This window comes from Bufo gargarizans, chromosome 7, assembly GCF_014858855.1.
Source record: "Bufo gargarizans isolate SCDJY-AF-19 chromosome 7, ASM1485885v1, whole genome shotgun sequence".
Taxonomy (NCBI): Eukaryota; Metazoa; Chordata; class Amphibia; order Anura; family Bufonidae; genus Bufo; species Bufo gargarizans.
The window spans coordinates 109,108,267-109,130,933 of record NC_058086.1 but is presented as its reverse complement, the minus strand read 5'-3'; the positions used below and the strand labels follow the sequence as shown (position 1 = coordinate 109,130,933).

General features: G+C 43.5%; 1 protein-coding gene across 1 annotated transcript in view; it reads left to right on the top strand.

The window, feature by feature from the left end:
• UCK2 (uridine-cytidine kinase 2) overlaps positions 1-22,667 on the top strand; it is a 147,208-nt gene that overhangs the window by 71,510 nt on the left and 53,031 nt on the right. The window contains exon 3 of the mRNA XM_044301108.1: positions 2,702-2,798. Coding sequence (XP_044157043.1) covers positions 2,702-2,798 — 97 coding nt within the window. The remainder of the gene's footprint in view (positions 1-2,701; positions 2,799-22,667) is intronic.

The window sequence follows — 22,667 nt, the reverse complement described above, 5'->3', positions numbered from 1 at the left end:
TGAAGCTCCCACTTCCAGTGATGCTCTGGCTCCCCTGTGCGGCGATTGGAGGAGCCGGAGCTTGTGTGCAGCAGCCCCTGTCTTTGTGAATGACAGGAGGCTGCTGCATAGTATTTCATATAGAGCCCTTGCCTGTAATAGGGCTCCATAGGAAACTAGCAACTTTCTCATAGACTCCAATTCTAGTGCATTGGGGTCTGTGAGAATAGCATATAAAATATATGCTCCATATGGCAAAACTGAAAAAAGCGTCAACATGGCCGTTTTTGGTTTGCTTCATTTTCTACAAAAGAATTTAGTAAAAAGTGATCAAAAAGTCCCCCCAAAATGGTATGAATGAAAAGTTCAGATCGCCCGCAAAAAAATGAGCCCCCCATAGAGCTCCGTACACAATTACAAAAAAGTTTATAGGGGTCAAAATATGGCAACAACAAAAAAAAGTGGGAAAAAAATAATCTGTTTATTTTATCACTATCAAAACGCTTATAAAACTATACATATAAGGTATCGCCGGATTCGTACTGACCTGTAGAATAAAATTCCACCCCATTTGGAATTTTTTTTTTTCCCGCTTCCCACAACATCATATGCAATATTAAATGGTGGCATTGGAAAGTACACCTTGTCCTGCAAAAAAAAAAAAATCTGCCCTCGTATGGCTATGTGAACAGAAATATAAAGTTATGGCTCTGGGAAGGCAGGGAGCGCAAAACGAAAACGCAAACCTCCCAGCGTAGAAAGGATAGAGATATAGATAGATAGAGAGATAGATAGATAGAGATATATATATATATATATATATATATATATATATATATATATATATATATATATCTATATATCTATCTATTATATATATATGTATGTCCCACTCTGGGACTTCAACTTTTAGGGGTCTGAGCCCCTCTGCAATGCATTACAATGCATCTGTATTGTAATGCATTGTCTGTTAGTGTATTACTCAGTTTAATACGCTAACAGGTTGCCTAGGAGATGCAGCCTGGGGCTGGATCTCCTTGGCCTCGGTAGAAGGCATATCCCGATGCCTTGCAAGGCATTGACCCGATGCACTCCCTCATCCGCTGCAAATACTTTTTAGCCTTGTCGCCATTTACAACAGGGCTGCCTCACTGTAGCTGAATATTGCCGCTGGGGCATGGGAGCCAATAATTCCTTACCCCAGCGCAGGCGTTCGCTCAGCAGCACAGGGGAGAAGGAAGCGTTCTCTCCCACCCACCTGTGCCGCCACTGCCACCAATGAAAAGACAGAGGGGAAGAGGAGGGGAGGGGCTGTGGCCACTGCGTCACCAATGATGTTAACTCTCCAATTAATTCAAATACAGGAGGCGGGTGCTGGCTGCAGAATCGCATAGCTGGCACCCGACCTCTATGACTGGTAACTGCGATCTGTGGCGGTTAACCCCTGAGGTGCCACACATCAGGGGTTAACTGCCGCGGATCGCAGCTACCTGTCATAGAAGTCAGGTGTCGGCTATATGATTCTGCCGCCGGTACCTGCCGGCGGCAGTATAAATCGCCCCCTTTTCCAATTTTACTTATAAAATATATAAACAATAAATAAACATTACTTATCGCCACGTCCAAAAGTCAAACTTTTTAAAATGTTTCCTATGCGGTGAACGTCCTAAAAGGAAAAAAAAATGAGTGTCACCGTTACCCCCAAAAATAGGATAGGCCTGTTCTATTATGGGCCGGACGTTCCATACAATGCGGAATGGTGTGTTTTGTTTTTTTTTTGCATGGTATCGAAACCGAATCTAAATTTTGGCATCGTGACACCCCTATTTTGTAGTGCTGGCTCATTACTGTGACCTGTGTGTTTTTTTTTTTTTCTTTTTTTTTTTTTTTTTTTTTTTTTCTTTTTTTTATAATTGTATATGTTTTCTATTTGGTAACTAAAAATTTATTTGACTTAAATTTTTCAGTTTAGGAGCCAATGGCTCCTGTTTTTATTTTTTTATTTTTTGTCTTGAGCACTGGTCCTCATCCGATCACCATGACTCAATAATACGTCAAAATGAGGCAATTCACCTGCCGCCATGAAGTACTATTACGTCAAATGTCGGGAAGGCGTTAATAGTGGTTATGTCCATTTGGTCCTAGTTCTATCAAGATTTCAGACCATTTCTGGATTGAAAACCTGCCTGTCGAGTTGTCTGTAAACCTCAAATGGGTTACAATTTTTTTTAAAAAAATTTCTATTTCTTCCTGTCCTTGAGGCCCAAACAGGGTTTCCTGCCAAATGCGCAAAATATATATATATTTTTTTTGTTTGTTTGTATATTAAATGGTTCAATGCTTTTTGTTTTTGTTTTTTTTGTTACTCGGAATTCATATATTATAAAGTACCAACTGATTCATTCGCCATACAATTCTAGAATTGTAATAACACAATTATGATTTAATTACTTGTACACTTGTACAACAAAGCGTATGGATAAATTATCAACCAACCTATTAAAACACTGCAACAGGGGATAGTAGAATATATATTTTTTCCAGTTCATTAAAGAGTTCTGGATTATTTATCATGGAGTACTCCATGCCAAAGTCCATGCAGCATTTTGGTTGCAATTTGGGGTCTATAGCTGTTCAGATAGCAGGTTTTGGTCTTAAATAATCTTAAATGAATTTGCTTTGCAGTTGTTACCACCCTGAGAACTATTTGTTTCTTCCATAGATGCCTTTGACAATGAACTAATCTTGAAGACTCTCCGAGAGCTCATGGAAGGGAAAACTGTGCAGATCCCAGTTTATGACTTTGTCACCCACTCCAGGTAATTGGAAGACAGGCTTGCCTTGTGTTTGACAGACAAGAGTTCAGTAACTCAATGTGTGTATAAATAATGTATAAAGTCCTGTGCAAATGTTTTAAGCAGATGTTGAAATAATGCTGCAATGTAAAAATGGTTTAAAACAGAGATGCCCAACCTGCGGCCCTCCAACTGTTGCAAAACTACAACTCCCAGCATGCCATACCACCTGTAGGCTTCCCAGGCATGCTGGGAGTTGTAATTAGGTTGGGCATCCCTGGTTTCAAAAATAGAAGTTTTAATAAAAAAAATAATATATATTTTATTTTTATTTATTTATTTAAGAAACTGCAATTTGAACAAAATAGAGATCTAAATCAAATCTATATTTGGTGTAACTAGCCTTTGCCTTCAAAATGGCATACATTTTTTTACGAACACTGGTACACCATTTTTGAAGAATCTCTGCAGGGAGGTTGTTTCAAACATCTTAAAGACATAACCACAGATCTTCTGTGGATGTAGGCTTGCTCAAATCCTTCTGTATCTTCATATAATTCTAGACAGACCCAATGATGCTGAAATCATTGCTCTGTGGGGGCCATATCGTTACTTTCAGGGCTCCTGGTTCTTTACACTGAAGATATTTCTTAATTACATTGGCTGTATATTTGGGGTCATTGTCCTGCTTAAGAATACATTTGGAGCCCGTTGGACACATCTCTGATGGTAGTGCGTGATGGATAAGTATCTGCCTGTATTTCTCTGCATTGAGGGCTGTATATAAAGATTGGCAGAGGTCCAACTCTTGGGACCCCCGCTGATCAGCCGTATGAAGAGGTCACAGCACCCTATGAGTGCTTAGGCCTCATCCTAGGCCATATGATGTCATGTTCATTGGTTACATGGTTTAGACAAGTGAATACACTATATATGGCAATGTGCTTGGTGAACTACCAGAAGGCTGCTGCGCTCAAGTGCCTGAAAGGCAGGACACCTGCTGATCTCATATTGATATCTGATCCCAGAGAACCCCTTTTTATCCTGACAAAATCCCCAACTCCATTTGCTGAAATGCAGCCCCAAACTTTCAAGAACCTCCACCACGTTTCACTATTGTCTACAGACACTCATTATTGGACTGCTTTTCAGACTATTTGCAAACAAATTGCCATTTGTCAAAGCCATATATTTCGATTTTGACTCAGAGCACCTGGGACACCTCCTTGCGGGTTGTTTAGAGTTGCTTGCGGCTAACGGTAGGAAATGAGGAATGGTGGATCATCCTCGCTAGAGGACTCTGTATTGGAAGTGACAATGGCATAGGCCTCTTCCATGTATTTTATTTTACTCACTTATAAAACTACACAAAACAAAAACATGTGATGTGATTATTTTTTAAACATAAAATTTGGGGATGCAGGGTCACAAGATCCCAGATGGATCACACACACACCTATCTAGCCCACGGACTTAATGGAAACTCTGAATTATAGGCGCTGCATAGAAAGCTGAGGGGGGGGGGGGGGGTGATTAAAATGAGGCTGGGAATATAAATGAGGGAAATACAGGCTATACTGAATCTTTCCACATAAAACTATATTTCTCACCCATAGTCATTGGGGGGTATAGCTATGTCCTCTTGGAGGCGTTGACACTAGTAAAAGCTGTTAGCTCTTCCCCTGGCAGCTATATCCCCCTCCAGCCTGGAGAGGGAGCTTCAGTTTTTGCTAGTGTCAGGGTTTTATAGAAGATCCACTCGGAGACTACCTTCTTTCACAGGGTCTGGTCTTGCATCAGCATTTAGCTGACGGCATGGCTATTGAAACAGCCATTCTGACGTGGAGAGGGTTTTCAGCGGACGTTATCCGCACTATGATTCAGGCAAGGAATCCTGTATCGCCCAGGATCTATTATAGGACCTGGAGGTCCTTCCTGGGCTTCTGTGAAAGCCGGGACATCCCCTCACTTTTTTTCCTATCCTTCTACAATCAGGGTTGGACCTTGGTTTAGCCCTTAGTTCCTTGATGGACAGGTGTTGGCGCTTCTGTCCTGGGGCAGCTTTCCAGCGTCCTCTGGTGCCCGTGGCAACGTTCCTTCAGGGAGTGGCACATACGGTTCCTCCGTACCGTCCTTTACCGCCTTGGGATCTGAATTTAGTTCTCTCAGTATTCCAGTCTTTTCCCTTTGAGCCCTTGCGGGAGATCTCTCCGGCTCCTGTCCTAGAAGGTAGTTTTTTTTTTTTTTTTTTTTCTTGTGGCGATCTCATCCATCAGTTGGGTGTCCGAGTTGGGAGCGCTCTCTTGCAGAAAACCCTTTCTGGTTCTTCACAAGTATAAGTCTGTTCTCCGGCCTATTCCTTCTTCTCCCGAAGGTGGTCTCTGACTTCCATATCAATGAAGAAATTGTCCTTCCTTCACACTCTACTGAAGGGAGTTACATTTTTGGACGTTGTCAGAGCTCTGATCAATATTGGCAGCCTCCAGTCCCTTCCGGTGTACGTTTTTTTTTTTTTTTTTTTTTTTTACCTTCAGAGGGTCCTCGCTAGGGATTGGTGGCCTCCAAGGTGGCAATTGCACGTTTGATTCAGTCTGCAAGTGCTAAGGCATACCGTGTCCGGAGCAGGGTTCCGCCCTTAGGTGTCACGGCTCACTCTGCCAGAGCGGTGGGAGCTTTTTTAGGCTGGGAGGAATCGCTATTCGGCTGCACAGTTGTGTAAGGCAGCTACTGGTCCTTACACACGTTTACAAAAATTTACCAGGTGCATACTTATGCATTGACTGTCGCTGCCTTGGGCCACGTGGTCTTGCAGGTGACAGTTCTTAGATGCCTGCAGGGACACTTGCTTCCATGGGTCTGTGGTTTTTCCCTCCCTGTGGACTGCTTTTGGACGTCCCACGATTCCTGTGTCCCCCAATGAATATGGGCGAGAAAAGGAGGTTTTTTTTTTGTATAACTTGCCAGTAAAATCTCTTTCTCGCTTTTCATTGGGGGACACAGCACCCACCCAGTATTGTTGTTCGACCACAGTTGTGGCTGTTGCTGGTTAGAACCCTGTTGGGTCCTTTGACCTGGTTGGTGTTCCACATGTTTTTCTTTGGTTGGCTTGCTTGTGCACAAACTGAAGCTCTCTCTCCAGGCTGAAGGCGGTATAGCTGCCAGGGGAGGAGCTAGCAGCTTTTACTAGTGTCAACGCCTCCTAGAGGACATAGCTATACCCACGGTTCCTGTGTCCCCCCAATGAAGAGTGAGAAAGAGATTTTACTGGTAAGTTATACAAAAATCTCCTTATCAATCTGCTCGGCTCCATCACAGGCTGCCTTTGAAATATTTAGCATTTTCTTGGTGACTGAGTCCCTTTTAAATGTCCCTCTAAAACTCCTCATTCTTGAGACTACTATAGGGTTCAGTTGACAAGTAGAGGTGGGAGGGATTTATAGCTGAGAGACCAGGACACTTCCCTGGTTTATGAACACTGAGTGGACATTACCATTAGCAACATGGGAGTGTTTAAACTTGGGGACATTAGCAATTTCTAGAGGGGGGGGGGGGTCAACGCTGTTTAAATGAACAGGAACATCTCCTTTTACAAATCTAGAATGATTTGCTTAATAAACAGCATACATGATACTGTATTTTCAGTTTGCATCTGATCCGCATTTTTTGCTGATCGCACACGGACCCAATCAATTTCAATGGGGCCGCAAAAGATGCGGACAGCACACCGTGTGCTTTCAGTCTCCGTATGTCTGTTCCTTGGCCCCTCTGAAAAAAAAAAAAAAATAGAACATAAGTCCTATTAAGCATTTGTAACATAGTGCAGGACTAGTGGAAGAGGAAAATACAGGATGCAGGCAGCCGATGTCTGTGTTTTGCAGATCCATAATAGGGACACAATCGTGTGAATGTACCCTATGGGCTCTTTCACAAGAGCGGCTGCCGAGCGGGTAATCTTCTGCATACAAGAGAGCCAAGCCCAGTTTCGGACCGCAGAGGCACTGAGCATTTACATGTTTGCTAATGCTCCATGACTTTCTGTGATCTTTTTACTACAAAATCACAGTGAGATAAAGTTGTCACTGATTTTTATATATACATTTTTTTAATTTTATTTTTTGTAAAAAAGGTCAGAGAGGCAAAGAGCATTATCAATGATGTTAATGCTCCGTGTCTCTGCTGTCCGGAATGGGGCTTGGCACTCTTTCAAGCAGTGAATTCCACGCACGGCATCCGCTCTTGTGAAAGAGACCTTAAGCTTACACAACACATTCAATAGCTGTCAGCCTGTCCTTCATATACTTAGGCCTCATGCACACGGCCGTTGTTTTGGTCCGCATCAGAGCCGCAGTTTTGGTGGCAGCAGGTAGCTTGACTATGCTATCTGTATTCCATGCCAGAGTTTCCTTCCTGCTGGAGACTTGCACTGGTGTTTGAGCTTGTGTATTCCAACTGCCATACACACGGTCACATGTCCCTGATCAGCCAATAGAAGCTCGCAGGTCCTTAGTCTCCACATACACACAGCTTTACTCCAGGTTTCCATAACAACCCAGCCATTTTTCTTCACTGCTGCAGGTCAGCTTTAAAGGGGTAGTGCGCTGTGGAGGGATCAGAGTTCTGTGGAGGTCACAGTTCAGGGGGCAGGTAGGATGGCCACCCTCATAAGACAGACTCAAAAATCCCCTCCCTAGGTCCTGCAAAGCCTCCCGGACGGAGGACAGGGAGTCTGAAAGCCAGACTGTCCAGCCTAAAACCGGACCTCTGGCCACCCTACGGGCAGGCTGCTGTGGAGGTCACAGTTAAGGGGATGTTCTGCTATGGGGGTCACAGTTAAGGGGCAGATTGCTGTAGAGGCCACTGTTAAGGGGACGGGTTGTTGTGGAAATCACTGTTAGGTCTCTTTCACATGGGAGTCGCTTGTGAGGGCCGGACAAGGTGCGTTGCGTGAAAATGCGTGATTTTTCAACACGAGTGCAAAGCGTTTTAATGCGGTTTCCACGCGAGTGAGAAAAATCTGCATGTTTGGTACCCAGACCTGAACCCGAACTTTTTCACAGAAGTTCGGGTTTCGGTTAGGTGTTGTGTAGATTTTATTATTTTCCCTTATAACATGGTTATAAGGGAGAATAATATCACTTAATACAGAATGCTAAGTAAATTAGGGATGGAGCCCGGTTTGTCTTCTTTCTTCTACTTTGAGGACCTGGGAGGAAAAGGACCTTTGACGCCACTGCGCTCATCACATGGTCCATCACAAGAACCATGTTATAAGGGAAAATAATAAAGATCGGGTCCCCATCCCCATCGTCTCCTAGCAACCATGCGTGAAAACCGCACAGCATCCACACTTGCTTGTGGATGCTTGCAATTTTCACACACCCTTATTCACTTCTATGGGGCCTGCGTTGTGTGAAGAACGCACAAAATAGAGCTTGCTGCGATTTTCACGCAACGCACAAGTTATGCGTGAAAATTACTGCTCGTGTGCACGGCCCCATTGGAGTGAATATGTCTGGATTCAGTGCGGGCGCAATGCGTGGAATTCTCGCCCGTGTGAAAGGGGCCTTAAGGAGAAGGGGTACTGTGGAGGTCACTAATAAGAGGGCAGGATGCTGTGGAGGTCTCTGTTAAAGGGACAGGGAACTGTGGCGATCACAGTTAAGGGGACAGTCTGCTATGGAGGTCAGTGTTAAAGGGCGGGGTGCTGTAGAAGTCGCTGTTAAGGGGGCAGGGTGTTGTGGAAGTCATATTTTAAGGGAACAGAGCTTTGTAGAGGTCACTGTTAAGGGGGCGGGTTATTGTGGAAATCGCTGTTAACGAGACGGGGTACTGTGAAGATCACTAATAAAGGGGCGGCTGCTGTGGAGATCTGTTATAGTGGATACTGTATCTTTTAGAACAAAATAATTTTTTCTTAGAATTTTCAAAGAAATTTCAATATAACATACAGGAAATTGAATGTTTCACATGTAATATTACTTCATATCACATGAGGTGAGAACACAATCTACATTTCAAATATGATTGGTGATGCATGTATCAGAATAAATTGCAGTAAAATAAAATAAACATATACACGAAAGTGCCTTCTTAAATCTTTGTTAACTTTTAACCTTAAATGAATAAAGAAAAGTGAATCTTTATTACATATACATTGAGAACATATCTTTAATTACATGTATCACTAATCTTTTCTATCTTTTAACGACACGCACAAACAATAAATGAAATAGATCAAATATACCCATGCAAAGCTGGGGGCATGTATATATAATCACACCCCTGTTAAAATGTCAGGTTTCTGTAATGTAAAAAATAAATAGACAAAGACCTCATGCACACGGCCGTGTTCAGCGGCCGAGAGCGGACCGTGGAAACGCGGCTGGGATTCCTGCTGACAGCATGAGCGCACGGCGTCATTGGTTGCTATGACGCCGTGCGCTTCATGCAGCCACTGCTGTACAGTAATTCACTAGTATAGTGTATTACTGTACAGCAGCGGCTGCATGAAGCGCACGGCGTCATAGCAACCAATGACGCCGTGCGCTCATGCTGTCAACAGGAATCCCGGCCGGGTTTCCACGGTCTACTCTCGGCTACGGAACAAGGCCGTGTGCATGAGGCCAAAGATAAATTTCAGAACTTTTTCCACCTTTTTAATGTGACTTATAAACTGTACCATTCAATAAAAAACTGAAATCTTTTAGTTAGAGGGAAGAAAAAATATGAAAATAAAATATGGTTGGAATAAGTGTGCACACCCTTAAACTAATACTTTTGTTAAAGACCTTTTGATTTTATTACAGCATTATCAGGATGGCACATATTGACTTGGCAAGATTTGCCCACTTTTTGCAAAAACACTGCAAATCTGTCAGATTGCAGGGGCATCTCCTGTGCACAGCCCTCTAAAGATCACCCGACAGATTTTCAATCCGATTCAGGTCTGGGCTCTGACTGGGCCATTCTTCTTCTGGTGTAGCCGTTCCTTTGTTGATTTGGATGTATGCTTTGGGTTGTTGTCATGCCGAAAGATGAAGTTCCTATTCATGTTCAGCTTTCTAGCAGAAGCCTGAAGGTTTTGCGCCAATATTGACTGGTATTTGGAACTGTTCATAATGCCCCGTAGCTTAACTAAGGTTCCAGCTGAAGAAAAACAGCCCTTGGCATGATGCTGCCACCACCATGCTTCACTGTGGGTATGGTGTTCTTTTGGTGATGTGCTGTGTTTTTGCGCCAAACATATCTTTTTGGAATTATGGCCAAAAAGTTCAACCTTGGTTTCATCAGACCATAACACCTTTTCCCACATGTTTTTGGGAGACTTCAGATGTGTTTTTGCAAAATGTAGCTTAGCTTGGATGTTTTTCTTCGTAAGAAAAGGCTTTCGTCTTGCCACTCTACCCCATAGCCCAGACATATGAAGAATATGGGAGATTGTTGTCACATGTACCACACACCCAGTACTTGCCAGATATTCCTGCAGCTCTTTTAATGTTGCTGTAGGCCTCTTGGCAGCCTCCCACACCAGTTTTCTTCTTGTCTTTTCATCAATTTTGGAGGTTCTTGGTAATGTAACTGTTGTGCCAAATTTTCTCCACTTGATGACTGTCTTTAATGTGTTCCATGGTATAGCTAATGTCTTGGAAATTCTTTTGTACCCTTCTCCTGACTGATACCTTTCAACAAAGAGATCCCTCTGATGCTTTAGAAGCTCTCTGTGGACCATGGCTTTTGCTGGAAAGACCAACTACAGCAGCTGAACTTTTTGGGGTTCATCAGAGGCACCTTAAATGATGGCAGGTGTATGCTGATTCCTATTTAACATGATTATGAATGTCATTGCTTAATTCTGAACACAGCTACATCCCCAGTTATAAGAGGGTGTGCACCACATTATTTTAGTTTTTTTTTTTTTTTTTTGTTCCCTCCACCTAAAAGATTTCAGTTTGTTTTTCAATTGAGTTGTACAGTTTATAGTTCACATTAAAGGTGGATAAAGTTCTGAAATGATTTTTGTCTTTTTTTTTTTTTTACATCACAGAAATCCAACATTTTAACAGGGGTGTGTAGACTTTTTATAGCCTGTGTGTGTGTGTGTGTGTGTGTGTGTGTGTATGTGTATGTGTGTATGTGTATATATATATGTATATGTATATGTATATATGCCGATGTCTGTGTTTTGCAGATCCATAATAGGGACACAATCGTGTGAATGTACCCTATGGGCTCTTTCACACATACACACACACACACACACACACACACACAGGCTATAAAAAGTCTACACACCCCTGTTAAAATGTTGGATTTCTGTGATGTAAAAAAAAAAAAAAGACAAAAATCATTTCAGAACTTTATCCACCTTTAATGTGAACTATAAACTGTACAACTCAATTGAAAAACAAACTGAAATCTTTTAGGTGGAGGGAACAAAAAAAAAAAAAAAAACTAAAATAATGTGGTGCACACCCTCTTATAACTTGTAACCAGGCATGTAGAGTCCATCCGTTCACCTTTTCTGTGTCGCACAAAGACACGGTGGTTGGAACCAAAGATCTCAAATTTGGACTTGTCAGACCAGAGCACAGATTTCCACTGGTCTAATGTACATTCCTTGTGTTCTTTAGCCCAAACAAGTCTCTTCTGCTTGTTGCCTGTTCTGTGGCATTGACCTGGTCTCTAATCTGAGCTGCTGTTAACCTGCGATTTCTGAGGCTGGTGACTCGGATAAACTTATCCTCCGCAGCAGAGGTGACTCTTGGTCTTCCTTTCCTGGGGCGGTCCGCATGTGAGCCAGTTTCTTTGTAGCGCTTGATGGTTTTTGTGACTGCACTTGGGGACACTTTCAAAGTTTTCCCCAATTTTTCAGACTGACTGATCTTCATTTCTTAACCCCTTAAGGACTTAGGGCGTACCGGGACGTCCTAAGTTTAAATAGCGATTGCGGCGCCCCGGGGGTTAATCCGAACAGGATGCCGGCTGAATGATCTCATCCTGTCACAACGCGATTGTCGCAAACCGCAGGTCAATTCAGACCTGCTGCGCAGGGATCAGACACTTTAGTGTGCCTAAAATAAAGATTTTTCACCCCCCCCTTGCATCCCTGCGGTATAGAAAAGGTTAACGGTCAAGTAGCTCCATCCCTCTCCCATCGGGGGGCTGCTGTGCCTTTGCTGCCCTCAGACAGGATGGGGTCACAGAGGTAGGGAGCCCCCCTCCTTACCCTTCCCCATCTGTGAAGTTGTGGCCACAACTGAGCAGACGGGGAAGGTTCCCATGGCAACAGGACGCCTTCTCAGGCATCCTGCTGTCCATGGTGATGAACAGATCTATGCTAAAGGCATAGATCTGTTCAGACAAAGTATAAGTAAAATACAGTACAGTACAGTACACTATATAGTGTACTGTATTATACAGACATCAGATCCACTGGATCTTCAAGAACCAAGTGGGTCTGGGTCAAACAAATGTAAAGAAAAGTGAAAAAAGTTAAAATGAAAAGAAAACTTATCACGGAATTAAAAAAAATACACTACACATATTAGGTATCGCCCCGTCCGTAACGACCTGATCTATAAAACGGTCATGTTACTTTCCCCGCACGGTGAACACCCAAAAAGAAATAAAAAAATAATAAAAAATAATATAAATTTTGCCCACCTTACTTCCCAAAAAGGTAATAAGTGATCAAAAAAGTTGTTTACAGTAGTTTATGGCCACATATGGGGTGTTTCTGTAAACGGCAAGGCAGGGCAATAAAGATAGTCTTGTTTGGCTCTCAAGCCTTGCTTTGTTGTTGAAACAATGGGTTAAAATGGAAAATTAGGCAAAAAAATGAAATCCTCAAATTTCAACCCCATTTGCCAATAACTCTTGTGCAACACCTAAAGGGTTAACCAAGTTTGTAAAATCAGTTTTGAATACCTTGAGGGGTGTAGTTTATAGAATGGGTTCATTTTTGGGCGGTTTCTATTATGTAAGCCTTGCAAAGTGACTTCAGACCTGTAGTGGTCCCTAAAAATTGGGTTTTTGTACATTTCTGAACAATTTCAAGATTTGCTTCTAAACTTCTAAGCCTTCTAACATCCCCAAAAAATAAAATATCATTCCCAAAATAATTCAAACATGAAGTAGACATATGGGGAACGTTAAGTCATCACAATTTTGGGGGGTATTACAGAAGTATAGAAACTGAAACTGTGAAATTTGCAAATTTTTGGTAAATTAGGTATTTTAATATGAAAAAAATAATTTTTGTTTATTTCATTTTACCAGTGTCATAAAATACAATATGTGAAGAAAAAACTATCTCAGAATTGCCTGGATAAGTCAGTGTTTTATCAAGTTATCAGCACTTAAAGTGACACTGGTCAGATTTGCAAAAAATGGCCAAGTCCTTAAGGTGAAATAGGGCTGAGTCCTTAAGGGGTTAAAGTAATGATGGCCACTCGTTTTTCTTTTCTTAGCTGCTTTTTTCTTGCCATAATACAAATTCTAACAGTCTATTCAGTAGGACTATCAGCTGTGTATCCACCTGACTTCTCCACAATGCAACTGATGGTCCCAACCCCATTTATAAGGCAAGAAATCCCACTTATTAAACCTGACAGGGCACACCTGTGAAGTGAAAACCATTTCAGGTGACTACCTCTTGAAGCTCATCAAGAGAATGCCAAGAGTGTGCAAAGCAGTAATCAAAGCAAAAGGTGGCTACTTTGAAGAGCCTAGAATATGACATATTTTCAGTTGTTTCACACTTTTTTGTTACGTATATAATTCCACATGTGTTAATTCATAGTTTTGATGTCTTCAGTGTGAATCTACAATTTTCATAGTCATGAATATATAAATTCACACTAGGGATTGACCGATTATCGGTTTTACCGATATTATCGGCCGATATTCACGACTTTGACCGCTATCGGTATCTGCATCTATTTTGTCGATATTCCGATAGCGTATGGGGAACACAGATTGCACTGCTGTCAGCGCTCTCCGTGTTCCCCTTAGCAGCACAGGGGAGAAGGAAGCAGTGTCTCCTCCCCCTGTGCTGCTGCTGCTGCAGCCAATGAAAGGACGGGGGACAAGAGAAGGGGAGGGGCTGTGGCCACTGCGCCACCAATGAAGAGAAATCTCTTTCATTCTAATTACAAATTGAACAGGAGGTGGGAGCTGCAGGATCACATGGCCGTCTCCCAACCTCTATGAGCAATAGCTGCGATCTGCGGTAGTTAACCCCTCAGGTGCCGCGGATCGCCGCTTCTTCTCATAGAGGTCAGGAGCCGGCTATGTGATTCTGCAGCCAGCTCCTGCCTCCTTTATATGAATAAATGAGAGATTAATCTTCATTGGTGGCGCAGTGCTCCCCCCAAAGCCCAGTATTAGACATTGGTGGTGCAGTTCCCCCCTAACCCCAGTATTAGACATTGGTGGTGCAGTGCCCCCCCCCCCCCCCCCAGTATTAAGCATTGGTGGCGCAGTGCGCCCCCCACCCCAGTATTAAAAACATTGGTGATTCCCTCTCCCCTGCTCCTCCAATCGGAGCCCCAGCAGTGTAATGCTGGGGCTTCGATCGGTTACCATGGCATCCAGGACGCTATTGAAGCCCTGGCTGCCATGGTAAGCTCCATGCTGCTGTGTGCACAGAGCAGCAGGGACAGTGTGAGCTCCTATTCACCCTGATAGATCTCCATCAGGGTGAATAGGACAAGGGTTCTAGTCTCTAAGGGGGCTAAAAGTTAGTAAAAAAAAAAAAGTAACAAAAATAAAACACCAAAATATTAAGTATAAATGAAAAAGAAAGATTTACAAAAAAAAACCTACACATTAACAATAAACATTAATTTTCAGCAGATTTGTGTAGGAATTTTTTATTTTTTTTCAAAAATAAAAATTCCCAAAATATCTGTATAAATTATAGGCTGTCGGCCTGAAAGTTCACCAATTATCGGTATCAGCCCTAAAAAATCAATGTCGGTCGATCCCTAATTCACATGGGTATATTTCATCTGTCATTTAATGTTGGTGTCTGCTGTTAAGATATTGCTGTTATGAGGGATACTGTCAATATCTACAGTACCCCGCCCCTTAACAGTGACCTCCATAAGCCCCTCACAGTGCCCCGCCTCCTTAAAATGGAACCTCCACAGCAGCCCACCGCCTTAACTTTGACCTTCACAGCAGCCTTCCCATTTAACAGTGAGTTACACAGCACCCCATACACTTGACATTGACCTCCACAGGGGCCTGCCCCTATACACTGACCATAGGTTAGTCCCCTTAACTGTGACCTCCACCATTCCCGGCCCCCTGAACAGAGACCTCCACAGCAACTGCCCCTTTAACAGAGACTGTCACCATACCCCACTCCTTTAAGTGAGCTCCACTGTACCCCGCTGCCTTAAGTGACCTCGCACTACCCCGCTGCCCCTTTAATAGTGGCCTCCACAGTCCTCTCCTCCCTTAACCCCTTAAGGACCGGGCTCATTTTCACCTTAAGGACCAGGCCATTTTTTGCAAATCTGACCAGTGTCACTTTAAGTGCTGATAACTTTAAAACGCTTCGACTTATCCAGGCCATTCTGAGATTGTTTTTTCGTCACATATTGTACTTCATGACACTGGTAAAATAAAGTCAAAAAAATTAATTTTTTTGCATAATAAAATACCTAATTTACCAAAAATTTTGAAAAATTAGCAAATTTCAAAGTTTCAGTTTCTCTACTTCTGTAATACATAGTAATACCCCCAAAAATTGTGATGACTTAACATTCCCCATATGTCTACTTCATGTTTGAATTATTTTGGGAATGATATTTTATTTTTTGGGGATGTTACAAGGCTTAGAAGTTTAGAAGCAAATCTTGAAATTTTTCAGAAATTTACAAAAACCCAATTTTTAGGGACCACTACAGCTCTGAAGTCACTTTGCGAGGCTTACATAATAGAAACCGCCCAAAAATGACCCCATTCTATAAACTACACCCCTCAAGGTATTCAAAACTGATTTTACAAACTCCGTTAACCCTTTAGGTGTTGCACAAGAGTTATTGGCAAATTGGGATGAAATTTGAGAATTTCATTTTTTTGCCTAATTTTCCATTTTAACCCATTTTTTCCACTAACAAAGCAAGGGTTAACAGCCAAACAAGACTGTATCTTTATTGCCCTGACTCTGCTGTTTACAGAAACACCCAATATGTGTCCGTAAACTACTGTACGGCCACACAGCGGGGCGTAGAGTGAAAGGTGCGCCGTATGGTTTTTGGAAGCCAGATTTTGCTGGACAGTTTTTTTGACACCATGTCCCATTTGAAGCCCCCTGATGCACCCCTAGAGTAGAAACTCCATAAAGTGACCCCATCTAAGAAACTATACCCCTCAAGGTATTCAAAACTGATTTTACAAACTTCGTTAACCCTTTAGGTGTTGCACAAGAGTTATTGGCAAATTGGGATGAAATTTGAGAATTTCATTTTTTTGCCTAATTTTCCATTTTAACCCATTTTTTCCACTAACAAAGCAAGGGTTAACAGCCAAACAAGACTGTATCTTTATTGCCCTGACTCTGCTGTTTACAGAAACACCCCAAATGTGGCCGTAAACTACTGTACGGCCACACAGCGGGGCGTAGAGTGAAAGGTGCGCCGTATGGTTTTTGGAAGCCAGATTTTGCTGGACAGTTTTTTTTGACACCATGTCCCATTTGAAGCCCCCCTGATGCACCCCTAGAGTAGAAACTCCAAAAAAGTGACCCCATCTAAGAAACTACACCCCTCAAGGTATTCAAAACTGATTTTACAAACTTTGTCAACCCTTTAGGTGTTGCACAAGATTTAATGGAAAATAGAGATACAATTTCAAAATTTCACTTTTTTGGCAGATTTTCCATTTTAATATTTTTTTTCCAGTTACAAAGCAAGGGTTAACAGCCAAACAAAACTCATTATTTATGGCCCTGATTCTGTAGTTTACAGAAACACCCCATATGTGGTCGTAAACTGCTGTACGGGCACACGGCAGGGCACAGAAGGAAAGGAATGCCATACGGTTTTTGGAAGGCAGATTTTGCTGGACAGTTTTTTTGAAGCCCCATTTGTCCCATTTGAAGCCCCCCTGATGCACCCCTAGAGTAGAAACTCCAAAAAAGTGACCCCATTTTAGAAAGTACGGAATAGGGTGGCAGTATTGTTGGTACTAGTTTAGGGTACATATGATTTTTGGTTGCTCTATATTACACTTTTTGTGCGGCAAGGTAACAAGAAATAGCTTTTTTGGCACGTTTTTTTTTTTTGTTATTTACAACATTCATCTGACAGGTTAGATCATGTGGTAATTTTATAGAGCAGGTTGTCACGGACGCGGCGATACCTAATATGTATACAATTTTTTTTATTTATGTAAGTTTTATACAATAACTTCATTTTTAAAACCAAAAAATTGTTTAGTGTCTCCATAGTCTAAGAGCCATAGTTTTTACAGTTTTTAGGCGATTATCTTGAGTAGGGTCTAATTTTTTGCGGGATGAGATGACGGTTTGATTGGCACTATTTTGGGGTGCATATGACTTTTTGATCGCTTGCTATTACACTTTTTGTGACGTAAGATGGCAAAAAATTGCTTTTTTTACACTTTTTTTTTCTTTTTTTTTTACGGTGCTCACCTGAGGGGTTAGGTCATGTGATAATTTTATAGAGCCGGTCGATACGGACGCGGCGATACCAAATATGTATACTTTATTTTTATTTATAAAAGTTTTACACAATTATTTTATTTTTGAAACAAAAAAAATCATGTTTTAGTGTTTCCATAGTCTAAGAGCCATAGTTTTTTCAGTTTTTGGGCGATTATCTTGAGTAGGGTCTCATTTTTTGCGGGATGAGATGACGGTTTTATTGGTACTATTTTGGCGTACATGCGACTTTTTTGATCACTTTTATTACCTTTTTTGGGAAGTAAGGTGGGCAAAATTTCAATTTTCTCATAGTTTTTATTTTTTTATTTTTATGGCGTTCACCGTGCGGGGAAAGTAACATGACCGTTTTATAGATCAGGTCGTTACGGACGCGGCGATACCTAATATGTGTAGTGTATTTTTTTATTTTTATTCAGTGATAAATGTTTTTTTATTTTATCTTAACTTTTTTCACTTTTTTTAAAAAAAATTGGACCCAGACCCACTTGGTTCTTGAAGATCCAGTGGGTCTGATGTCTGTAAAATACAGTACAGAAACTATATAGGTTTCTGCACTGTATTTTACTTACACTGAACAGATCTATGCTTTCAGCACAGATCTGTTCAGCACCATGGACAGCAGGACGCCTGAGCAGGCGTCCTGTTGCCATGGGAACCTTCCCCGTCTGTCACAACTTCGCAGACGGGGAAGGGTGAGGACGGGGCTTCGGGGGGCTCTCTGGGGGCTCTCTCCCTCTCCCATCGGGGGGCTGCAAAGGCACAGCAGCCCCCCGATCGGAGAGGGAGGGAGCTCCTTGCGCTGTTAACCTTTTCCATACAGAGGTCCGTACGGACCGCTGCATGGAAAGGGTTAAACGGCTGACATCGCATCACCGATGTCAGCCGTTTATACCAGGGTGCCAGCAATGTGCTGGCACCCTGGTATAACCCACTAGACGCCAACGATTATGCAATGGGAGGCGGGCGGGGGATCGCGATACCGCCTGCCGCACCGCCCGCCTCCCGCAACGCCCCCACTGCCTGCGACACCCCCCCTGCACCACCCGCCGCCATCAAATCATGCAGGGGTGCAGGGGGGGGTGCGCAATATTGATTTTAGGCACTCTGAAGTTTCTGATCCCCGCGGTCAGGGACCGCGGGGATCAGAAACTGCAAAAAGCGCAGCAAACCGCAGGTCTGAATTGACCTGCGGTTTGCTGCGATCGCCGACACGGGGGGGTCAAATGACCCCCCCCCTGCATTGTTACGGGATGCCGGCTGAATGATTTCAGCCGGCGTCCCGTTCCGATTAACCCCCGCGGCGCCGGAATGCAGATTTTAAGTCAGGACGTACCGGTACGTCCTCGGTCCTTAAGGACTCGGGAAATAGGGCGTACCGGTACGTCCTCGGTCCTTAAGGGGTTAAGTCACCTCCAGAGTGCCCACCCCTTTAACAATGACCTTCACAGTGGCCTGCCCCCTTAACAGTAATATCCAGAGTGTCCTCCACAGTGCCTGCCCCTTTTAGTAGTGACTTCCACAGTGGCCGGCCCTTTTTGTGACCTCCACAGTACCCCATCTCCTTATCAGTGATTTACACAACACCCCGCTCCCTTAACAGTGGCCTCTACAGAAATCTGCCCCTTAACACTGATCTCCATAGCGTACCGTCCCCTTAACTGTGACCTCCACAGCACTTGGAGTCGGGAAGGAATTTTTTGTTCCCCTATAGTGGGGAAAATTGGCTTCTACCTCAGTTTTTTTTTTTTTTTTGCCTTCCTCTGGATCAACTTGCAGGATAACAGGCTGAACTGGATGGACAAATTGTCTTTTTTCGGCCTTATGTACTATGTTACTTCTCTCCTTTAACAGTGTCAGCCACAGTGCTCTGCCCCTTTTAAAGCTGATCTACTGCAGTGAAGAAAAATGGCTGGGTTGTTATAGAAACCTGTGTGTATGTGGAGACTAAGGGCCTGCAAGCTTCTATTGGCTGATAAGGGTCATGTGACTGTATGACAGTTGTGATATAAGTGAAAGACTTGCAGGCTTCTATTGGCTAATGTAAATCATGTGATTGCAATATTTTCATTTTTGGGGAATATCGCAGTACGTGCGGTATGTGCTAAACAGCTGAGACCTGCTCTAAAAGATTCTAAAAACCAGACACCTGATGTACCTGTGTATTATTATTTTTTTACTGTGTTTGTTTGAGGGGTTAGGTCATGTGTTATTTTTATAGAGCAGATTCTTACGGACGCGGCAATACCGAATGTCTACTTTCTAAAATGTATTTACGTTTTACAGTATAATATCCTTTTTTAAACCCCCCCCCCCAAAAAAAAAAAAAAAAAAAAAAAAAAAATTGAATCCATAGTCTGAGAGTCAGTTTATTTTTTATTTTTAGCAGATTGTCTTAACCACTACAGGACCGCCGCACGCAGTATTGCGTCCTGGCGGCGGCCCTGTTATTCCTCCTGGACGCGAGATTTCGGGCAGAGCCGGCCCGCGCATGCGCATTGCGGGCCGGCAGAAGTTAAAGGAGTATTTCGTCACCAGCCTGCCAGCCAATGATCATCGCTGGCAGGCTGGTGGTTTTAAAAAAAACAAATCCGAAGCCATTTAACACCTTATATTTATAAATATAAGGTGTTAAAAGGCTTCTGTGCTCTTCTGCTGGTCCTTTTCGTCAGTTGGTCCCAGCAGAGGAGCACACATCAGTGAGTACACCAAACAGTACACTTAGCCCCCAGATCACCCCCCATCACCCCAATTAACCCCTTGATCGCCCCTGTCAATCACCTAGTGAAAGGGGAAAAAAGTGATCAGTATAAACTGTCACTTTTTTTCACTAGTATTGACGGTTAGGTTTTAGGATAGTTTAGGCCCCTTTGTTAGGTAGTTGGCGTCGGTTAGCCCCCACAGCCCACCACACCGCAGTCACTGATTAGCGTATCGCTAATCAGCATTTGTACTTTTATAGTATCTGTAAGTGATCAGAACTGATCAGTCATATCTATAATAGTATTAGTGTCACCTTAGCTCGCCGTCCACCCAAAACGCAGTGTTTGCCTGATCGGTCGCCCACACGTGCGTTCACCCACGCCCACCCCGCCGCAGTGACAAAAAAAAAATATTATTTTTTTGATCACTGCACAATCACGTTACAAGCGCTGCGGCGATAAAAAAATCAGTTTCGATATTTTTTATCAATCGCAGCGGCCTCTGGTACTTCGCTAGCCTCCCATTTTTGTAAGACAGGCTTGCTTTTTTTTTCTTGGGCAGTCTCAGGGAAGACCCCCTAAATTTAGTTGTCCAAATGGCAAATAAGGGGTATTCTTCTGAAGACTCCTACAGGCTTCTGACCCAGTCGGATGAGGAATAGGAACCCTCATCTGACGAATCCAGCGGGTCAGAATACGAACCTGTAGAAAGATGTGGCAGTCTGACCCAAAGTTCAGACGAGGAGGTTGAAGTCCCTGATACCACCAGGCGTACCTGGCCCCGTGTTGCTAGACCACAGGTTGTGCAGGATCCGCTTCAAGGGCAGCAGAGTGGGGCTGGCGCTGTCTGATTACGTGGTGAGGCATACAACAGCAGCGCAAACCATCCTGGACCTAGTACCAGCACTGCCGTACAACATGGTGAAGTGGCGAGCACCAGAAGGGCAGTTGAAGCTGGTACGGTGGCACGTGCATTAGTTCCCCCGTCGCAGCCACCGCAAAGACAGGCCCGTAGAGTCCCTGAGGTGCTGGCAAACACTGATTGGCAGCCCCCAACTTCAGCCGCACCAGTAGTTCCCCCTTTCACCGCCCAGTCTGGAGTTCGGGTTGAGACAGCTCAGATCGGATCGGCGCTGTTTTTTTTTTTTTTAAGCTGTTCTTGACTGCGGAGCTCTTGGACTTAGTCGTGGCAGAAAAAAATCGATATGCCACTCAATTTATAGCCGCCAACCCGGGAAGCTTTTATGCCCAGTCTTTCCGGTGGAAACCCGTCCAAGTTTCCGAAATTAACTTTTCTGGGCCTTCTCCTCAACATGGGCCTAACAAAAAAGCATGAATTGCGGTCATATTGGTCCACGAACCCAATTCATCACATGCCCATGTTCTCTGCTGCCATGTCCAGGACACGATTTGAGACCATCCTGCGTTTCCTGCACTTTAGTGACAACAGCAGCTCTCGTCCCAGAGGCCACCCAGCTTTTGACCGGCTCCACAAAATTCGGCCCCTCATAGACCACTTTAACATCAAATTTGCTGATTTGTATACCCCTGAGCAAAACATCTGCGTAGACGAGTCACTTATACATTTTACCGGGCGCCTTGGCTTCAAACAATACATCCCAAGCAAGCGCGCCCGGTATGGGGTCAAATTGTATAAGTTCTGTGAAAGGGCCACAGGCTATACGCACAAATTTCGTGTCTGAGGGTAAAGATCAGACCCTGGAGCCGGTCGGTTGCCCTGACTACCTGGGGAGCAGTGGGAAGACAATCTGGGACTTGGTGCCACCCTTATTTGGCAAGGGGTACCATCTTTATGTGGACAATCTTTACACAAGTGTGCTCCTCTTCAGGCATTTGTTTTTAGAACAGATTGGCTGCTGTGGCACTGCGCGACCTAGTCGCCGGGGCTTCCCCCAACGGCTCGTTACCACCTGTCTTGCAAGGAGGGAGAGTGCTGCCTTGTGTAACGAAGAACTGCTTGCGGTGAAATGGAGAGACAAGCGTGACGTTTACATGCTCTCCTCCATTCACGCAGACACGACAAACCAAATTGAACGAGCAACCAGTGTAATTGAAAAGCCCCTCTGTGTCCACGACTATAATTCGCTCATGGGAGGGGTGGACTTCAATGACCAGATGTTGGCTCCCTATTTACTTTACAACAGAACCAGACGCTGGTATAAGAAGGTGTCTGTATATTTGATTCAATTGGCTGTATATAATAGTTTTGTTCTCTACAGTAAGACTGGGAGAACAATATCCTTCCTCAAATTTCAGGAATAGACCAGTTTAGTGAGCTGTCTACACAACTAACATTTCCCCAGTGTCGTTGCTGGTACCTCAACCCAACCGTCACCCCGAAAAAGATGTCATGTCTGTAGCAGGAGTGGAATAAGGCGTGACGCCTGCTATTTCTGTCCTGACTGCCCTGACCACCCTGCCCTATGCTTAGGGGAGTGTTTCCAGAAGTACCACACACAGGTACACTTAGCATAG